This window comes from Microtus ochrogaster, chromosome 18, assembly GCF_000317375.1.
Source record: "Microtus ochrogaster isolate Prairie Vole_2 chromosome 18, MicOch1.0, whole genome shotgun sequence".
Lineage (NCBI taxonomy): Eukaryota > Metazoa > Chordata > Mammalia > Rodentia > Cricetidae > Microtus > Microtus ochrogaster.
This window is the reverse complement of record NC_022020.1, coordinates 51795753-51803721: the sequence shown is the minus strand read 5'-3', so window position 1 is coordinate 51803721 and position 7969 is coordinate 51795753. Positions and strand designations below refer to the sequence as shown.

Genomic DNA, 7969 nt, shown 5'->3' with positions numbered 1-7969 from the left:
TTATTCCTATTATTTGTTGACTGTGACTTTTGTCAAAATAGAAATGTCCAGGTTTAACAAATAACATTTCCCGGTTTTTAAGGCTCAATTTTGTTATACCCCCACTTTTAAAAAACCCTCTCAGCCTCTGATAGCTTCCCTGTCTTAGCTAATACAAATAATAAAAAAATACAGAAGTACAGATTCCAATACCTTTGCACATATACTTAGTAGTGGGACAGCTGGGTTTAGGGTGGTTCATTTCTTAGTTTTAAAGGAACCTCAATGCTGTTTCACAAAGTGGGCATCCTACCTAACAACCTTACCAAAGACCTACAGAAATTCTTTCTCTTCTTGAGTCCTAACAACGCTTGCTATCTTTCATTTTGGTTGGTGGTTTTCATTTACCTTTCTCTGAATCACAGATCTGTTGGCCGTCTGTGTGCCTTTTAGGGAATTCCAGTCCCTTGCCTCTGGTAACCAGAATTGATTTGTTATGAAGTTTGAGTTTCACATTTATATCCCGAGTTAAAAATAAAACTCTAAAGCTGAGGAGGTGGGAGTGGCTTGGGGGGGGCAGAGATGGGGCTATTTCTGAGTTTAGGGCTAGCCTCATCTACAGTTCCCAAGACAGCCAGAGATAAAAAGAAATGCTGTCTTTAAAAAAGCAAAACAAAACCTACCAAAAACCTTCTAAGAAATACTTGTGGCAGGCTATAAAATTTTAGAAACTTCTTATGAATCTTTTACTAAGTTTTAATTATATCAACTTTTAAAAGGTTCTTGTTTTTCATTGTCTACATAAAATCCCAATTTTCTTTATCACGTAATAATCAATCTGCAAGAATTTTACTGGCACCAAGTGACCTTGAAATACTTCTAACTTTTTCCAGTTATAGGGTGGCTTTCCATACTTTCCAGTTAATGGTTACAGTAACACACTTAAAAGTCAGCTGGGCAATGGTGGAGCATGCCTTTAGTGCCCAGGACTTGGGAGGCAGACACCGGCGGATCTCTGAGTTCGAGGCCAGCCTGGTATACAAAATAAGTTCCAGGACAGACAGCATTGTTAACCAGAGAAATCCTGCCTCAACTTAAAAAAAAAAAAAAAAAAGTCACCTAAGTAGACACAATAGGTTCACAGTGACTTATAAAATCAGTATTCACTATAACACTCAATGTTAACAAAAATTAAATGTTTCCTCTCAGAAGATTAAGTGAATGAAACTAAATAGCACACGTTATTCTGGAGTTGCTGTCAAAAAGGAAAAGGCAATACTGAACAACTATCCCCATCAGATGTAATCATTTGCCACGCCCCTTCCCATGACTCAGGACAACAGCCTTGGCAAAGACACCAGACAACTCTCAAAAGACAGTTTCTTCCCTATTCCCATGATTCCTCTTGTCTCGTTTTAAAAGGAATGTGGTTTCATGTTATCACAGCTCAAAGAAAGGTTTCTGAAACCTTTCCTGAAGAAATTCATTCATGCCATTCACAATCTGTGCTCAGAAGCATCCCCCTCCATCACATCACTGTCCATCCCATAATAGACATTTGCACCAACTGGGGGAACTTCCTTTTTAGGAGTCCCCTGCTTGCAAAAACTTTTGATGAACTCAGGTTACTGAATTAAAGAGCTTGGAAATAAAATTCAGAAGTTTCTGCCAGAAATTCAGTTTGTCTCCAATTCTCCGGAGTTGAGTAAACTCATCTTCCCCATCTGAAAAAGAAAAGCCAAACATAACCATTAACTCGGACACCGGTCCCAACCGTACACCCTCAAGAGTTATAACGCATGCCGGCTGTGACAAGCTGAGGCCCTCATCAGACTACTTCATTGTCAGTGCACCTGACTTCCAGTACGGTAACAGACACACAGACCAGGCAGGAGTTGAAACATTTGTTTTGGTTTTGCAAAAGCACCCTGGATAAGGTCAGTTCTCCAAATATAGAAATTACAAGCATTAAATTTTTATCAGCGGCACCATTAGTCAACCTTTTGCAGACTCACATGAGGTCATCTTGTTCTCATAAGGCCGGGCAGGGAACAAAAGCCAAATTCCAATGACCTGTACTATTTTCAAGTGGACTTGATCTTCAAATGGCAATGTCTCATAACTCATACCTCCCTCACAGTAGGCAAATATAAACATAATTTTCAGGGATCCCCCAGTAAGAATCATAAAAGCTTATTGTAATGTTGAAGTTTACATTCTAAAACAAGCATATTTTGTTGATTGGAAATGGAGTCTCTGGCCTTAAGCCTGCAGTGTAGCTGATGACTTTGAACCCTAATCCTCCTGCCTCCGTCCTAGAGCTGGGCACTGAATTTGCAGCCTAACTTTCCAAAATAATTTTCAAATTTACATTTTGTGCTAAGACAATTTATTTCTACAAGTCTTTTGGGCTTCAAGGCTAACCATGGGGGAAACAGACTTTTCTTTTCAGCTAAGTGGGTCATATTAACACAAAAACCCTTTGAAAACATTAGGGCTGTGGGTCAGTTGGTGGAGTATTGGCTAAATGGAGGTAGTGGGACACAAGCTGTAATCCTACAGGTAGAGACAGGAGAATTGTATCCTTGATAGCTCCAGGTCATTTTAGGCTAAATGAGACCGTACCCAAAGAAAAAAAAAAAAAAAAACCAAAGTTGACCTAAAGCCAATTAAGCCATCTTCAGTAACAATTTCCCAGCGTGCCTACTGAACTGATAAACAACAGGGCTATTGCAGGTGTCTGAAGAAACAGCTGTCTGTCCTACAGACTAAGCCGCTGACTGCAGACCTGTGTTTGATGAGATCCACAAAACAAAACAAAAGCAAAATGGGGCTGGGGTGAAAAGATAGGGTGGACTGGCAACGAAAGTGACCGAACTGGGGGAAAAGGATGGGGAAGGCAAAAAAAAGAACTCTTCACCTGCTAACCCCCCACCCCCCTCCCCCAACCTTCCCATCAGGGGCAGTTAAAATGTTAACTAAGGAGGAAGGCCTCCTAGGTTTCAGAACTCGGGCTCTCAGCGGGGTGTCTTTAAACCTTAAAGAGCCCAGAATGGTAGAGCTGTGTCCAGAAGCAGCTCAAGAACTGCTTTTGTTAGGCCTGGGAGTGGGGGCATTCATAGTGACAGGTCCTCTGAGTGGTACTCCCAGGGACAGTGCCCTGTCTCCAGCCGCGCCCAGCGGGCTTACTGTCTAGGGTGGCCACCTGCACTCTACCCCCACCAGCTATAGAGATGGGCAACGTGCAGAGAAAAGAAGCCTGGCTAACAGGCAAGCTGCCGTGTTACTGATGGTGTTCCTAAGGCACGCGCCAAGGAGGCGCGAGCTCCAACGGACTAAGCCTGGCCTCCACAGCCCCGCGGCGACCGGACTGTACCTGCTGGCACCGGCGTTGGGCTCGGGCTCCTTGTCGCGCTCTTTTGCGTCTTCTTGCTAGGCATCTCCGCCAGCACCTCAGCGATGTCGGGTTCACACCAAGCTAAATACAGTTTGTCTCCAATCCTCCTGAGCTGAGCTGCAAACTCAGGCGCTAGCTCTAAAAAGGAAGCAAACCCTGGAAATTAACACGGACAGCTATCCAACCGGTGACCCGCAAGCTAGCACACCCGCCTAGCCAGCATCCTAGGATGCTACTCGGGCGTGCTTGTTTCCTAAGTGTGAGAAGGACTTAGAATTGTGTGCACCCACACACCAACCCTGACAGCTCAGTTAACAAGTTACAAATACAGATATTCACTTTAACCAATCCAGTGAGGTCTCCCTTTTATCTCTTACTGAAGACTGACCAGAGAACAGAAGTCAATTTCTAAAAACATGTGCTAGTCTGTTTTTCCAACGGCAAAGCGTCACTGCTCAATTATGGAACTTCTTGTTATCAGTCCCTAAAACAATTTAAAACCAAACCAGTTTTTACAAGCCTGCTCTGTACCAATTCACATCTATAGAAAAGAAAGAGGAGCCGTCTAATTAATGTCTTATTTAGGTATTCTAATAGCTGAATAAAGCTAAGAATAATGCAGTTAGCTGGATACTAAGAAAACACTGTTATAAGTAAAATTAATATGCAATCGTCTACTTTTAAAAAATATTTTTTTTAAATTGAGAGATGGCTCAGTGGTTAAGCTGCTCCTCTAAAGGATGCAGGTTCAATTCCACAGCACCCACACGGCAGCTCACAACTGTAACTCCAAGATCTTACACCTTCACAAACATAAATGCAGGCAAAACACCGATGCCCATAAAAAAAATAAATTTAAAAAGTATTTCAAAGACCAATTCTGGTTGTTCTCATACCTCTCAAGATTAAATACAAATTAAAAATATTCACAAAAGCCAGGCGGTGGTGGCGCACGCCTTTAATCCCAGCACTCGGGAGGCAGAGGCAGGCGAATCTCTGTGAGTTCAAGACCAGCCTGGTCTACAAGAGCTAGTGCCAGGACAGGCTCCAAAGCTACAGAGAAACCCTGTCTCGAAAAAAAAAAAAAATTCACAAAACACTCTTTAAGGTGAAATAAATATATTAACACACAGGCTTTGAAAATTCAGCGTAAAAATTGTTGATGCTTTGTCAAAAGGGCGAGAGGCAAAGCAGCTCAATCCTAGGGGGCCACAGACATGCTGGGCATTTGCTGGACTATTGAGCTCCACCCCAGTTCTACTACCTTGATTTGGGAGGGGGAACCAATTTTTTTTTTTTTTTTTGAGCCAGGGTTTCACTAAGTGCCGGTGACTGGCCTTAAACTATACAGTTCATGGGGATTCTCCTGCTTCAGCGTCCTGAGCGCTGGGGTTAGACACAGACGCCCGGCAATGTATTTTTATTGGAGTTACACATTTACAACTTGACCTTGAAACTCCGTACTGCTCTTTAAGTCGGTCCAGGCAAAGCCTTGCGCATGTTGGGCGTTCCAGAAACGTGGTCAGAACGCTTGGAAACCACATTAAAAAAAAAAAAGAAAAAGAAAAAAGATGGGCAAAGCTCCTCCTCCATTCGGATCTTGTTTAACCACCCTTATACTTGCAATGTACCGCTTTTGCATTGCCCCCTGGCCTTATAAAACCATAGGAGAAACCGGGATTGTACCTGAGTAAACACTAGTATGCCCCGCAAAGTTATTTCCGGACCAGAGCCTTGCAATCCCTTAACAGGTGACAGGCACCTTTGCTTAAGATTTATAAAAAATAAGGGGGGGGGGGAGAGAAACCGACCCTCACACTTAACAAGGAGTTGCATGTGAGTGCCTGGGATGGGAAGAGTTGATGGCTGGGAGCCGAGGACCAAATTCTATTCTCCTGGATTTCCCTGCCGTTCCCAACCTGGACAGTGAAAAAGTTCCTCAATACCTGAGTCTCAACCCCACGCCTCTAGGGTGTGTGATAACTGGGAGAGTCCAAAGTTTAAATGCTAGTTTACTTGGTGTTGGGGGTGGGCAGCGGCGATCGAGATGAAGGGGGCTCTCAAAGACGGCCTGGGAAGGAAGGGGGCCTGTCACGGAGGCGTTAGGCCGGAGGCCTCTCCCACCTCCACCTGACGCTAAAACTATCTTGCAGCCCACGGTCTACACAGAATCTTTTCCCCCCTCTCTTTCTCGCTCTTTCTGGCCTCTAGGTAGAGCAAGTAGAGACCCACCAGACAGACGGAAAAGATCCTTTCTGTCCTAAAATGCACCTGCATCTCAATGACACGATGGGCTGAACTCCCACCGAGGCCCGCAGTCCTGGTAGAAGCCCAGAAGAACTTTCTAGATGCGTGGAAGGCGCGAGCCGGGGGAGACGATTTGGCCCGAATAATGCAAGCGCGTACATTCTGGCCCGAGCCCCGAAGGGCTGAACCGTCCAACTGTGACCGCGACCCTCTGACCTCAACTGCGTGTCCACGGGCCGAATTGCTAAGAAGTACCTGCCCGCGCTGGGTCCCACGGCGCGTTCTGACGCGCCTCGCTCCGGGGCATCTCCTAAGCGCCGCGGCGATCTCCGCTGCGCACCGGGAACCGAGGTCCCCAACCTGGGCTCTGCGACTCCCACAGGACTCGGGCCGCGCGAAATGGACCGAGGGTGCTGCGGATCAGACGCACCGAGCTTCTGTAGGCTGCACGAGCACAGGAATGCTCGCTGTTCGGGCGCCCCACGCCTGCCCGCGGATCTTAAGGGGACTTCCCCGGTGACGTAATTTGACGTCGGTCCGCTCGTGTCCCCGCCCTTGCGAACCGCGGCCGCCCGGGAGCGAAGTGGAGCAGAGCTCGAGTCGCCTGGGAGTGCAACCTGCCGGGGCAAGTCGCAGACCGCCGCGGCGCCGACCTTCAGCAGGGGGGCGCGTGGAGGGCGAGTCCTGCTCAGCCCCCAAATTGCTTTCTTAAAACACGAAGGTGGCAGAGAAGGATCAACTTTGAGAGGTCGTGTCCGCCACTGTGGCAGTGGCACCCTTCAGGAGTAGCTTAAGAAAATCTTCCTGGGAAGAAAGTTGGGGGCGGGGTGAGACCAGGAGCCTTGGCTTTATTATTCTCCGCCAATTACGGACAAATGTAATGGGGAAGGGAAAACTTTTCGAATTCTAAACTGTGGTCCGTTCCAAGAAGTGATAAAATGAGGTCTTTACTAGTAGACGTCACGTGAGAAGAGTCCCAAGTTCGAGTACAAAATTAAACTTTGGAAAAGCTGCGTAGTGCCTGCCAATTGTAAGATAGAGGAGGCGATAGTGTCTGCTCTGGGCAGGCGTGTGCGGGTGTGGCGCCGGGTTTCGGGCTGGTGTTCCCCGGCGGTCCTGGAATTGTTGAAAAGCTATGCACATTTCCTGTGGATGTGTTGGTCCTGCACAGAGAAGGGACCACCTTCATCTCTGAAAAGTCTAGATCCTTTGTGGAGGGAGGAAGATGGGATCTCTGGAAACAGGAACTTCTTGACACACTGTCTGGCAGGCCTTTGAATAATTTCTGGGTGACAGGCTTGGAGGCCTTCATGATAAAGATTTGGGTTTGCATTTTTCTCGTCCTGTCCTCAACCTGGCCCTCGGAAATTTGACCACTTTTCAGATGCAAAAATAATTTGATAGAGATTAAATTGCTCAAGTTCCCCTACGCCAAAAGCAACGCCGCTCTGAAGGGAACCCAGGCAGGCCCACTGGTAGCAAGTGCTGACCCAAGAGGGCTCTGCTAGCAATCACAGGTCTCAGAAAATGGTGCTTTCTTATCTGCTGTTTAATGCGGACCCTCTGGGACTTAGAGAAATATTCGAGTTGTTCGCAATAGTTTAAGCCCGGGGTTGTTAGGGGTATTTTGGAAAATAAACTCCAGCAACTCAGACTTGATTTTCCAAAAGAGCCGGGTAAGCTAACAACAGCGTGGGAGCCACTGGGTTAGAGGGAGCTGAGGCCCCCAAGTCCCGCAGCTTGCGGTTCTTGTTTACATTCAGTGGCTCCTGTACGCGTCTGAGCCTGTTTGTTTACCTTAAGTCATTCAATCTGCACGAGCTACCAAGTATTTATTTATGGCTTGGTCCCAGGGGAGGCACAGACAACACAAATGAACTAAACTACTCGGGTTTAGCAACTTTGTTTTAAAGCTGTGCTTGGATGTTTCTGAGTGAGGTAAATACGGTGAGGCAAGAAGGAAACAAATTATCGCCACATGACCAGAGTTTCGCCGGACCTTAAGATTGGAAAGGTGGAACCTGTGTTCCTCAAACCCCTCTTCAAGCTCACATTGGCTTCCTAGTTCATTAGAAAACCGTTCATTTATTGATTTATCAACCAATAAGCACGTTTAAATTACGGGCCCTGAAATGTAATGAATACACACAGTGAGAAAAGCAAATTATCCATTGTTTACCCACAAGGCTTGCCTGTGTCAATCCTGTCTCCTGCCATTATCATTATAAAAGATTGTTGATAAATTAAAAAAAAAGATTGTTGATCCATCAAGGATATAAATCTTAGACAAACCCCAGCCTTTACTGAATTACAAATTCTGCTTAAAAAAAGGGGGGGGGGGGGGGG

General features: G+C 46.1%; 1 protein-coding gene across 1 annotated transcript; it reads right to left on the bottom strand.

Moving 5' to 3' along the window:
- Nucleotides 1–1103: 1103 nt before the first annotated feature.
- On the bottom strand, nt 1104–6070 carry Pmaip1 (phorbol-12-myristate-13-acetate-induced protein 1). Its single transcript, XM_005356216.2, has 3 exons — nt 5879–6070; nt 3356–3514; nt 1104–1703 (listed from the first exon to the last, which is right to left on the bottom strand). The coding sequence occupies exons 1-3, from the start codon at nt 5928–5930 to the stop codon at nt 1600–1602; spliced, it is 315 nt and encodes a 104-aa protein (XP_005356273.1). The 5' UTR covers nt 5931–6070; the 3' UTR covers nt 1104–1599.
- Between the last annotated feature and the right edge of the window lie 1899 nt (nt 6071–7969).

Coding starts and splice junctions, on each gene's coding strand:
- Pmaip1 (XM_005356216.2), bottom strand. CDS start 5,930: ATGCCCCGGAGCGAGGCGCGTCAGAACGCGCCGTGGGACCCAGCGCGG. Junction 3,515..5,878: donor GTGGGACCCAGCGCGGGCAG/GTACTTCTTAGC, acceptor CTTCCTTTTTAG/AGCTAGCGCCTGAGTTTGCA. Junction 1,704..3,355: donor CCCAACGCCGGTGCCAGCAG/GTACAGTCCGGT, acceptor TTTCTTTTTCAG/ATGGGGAAGATGAGTTTACT.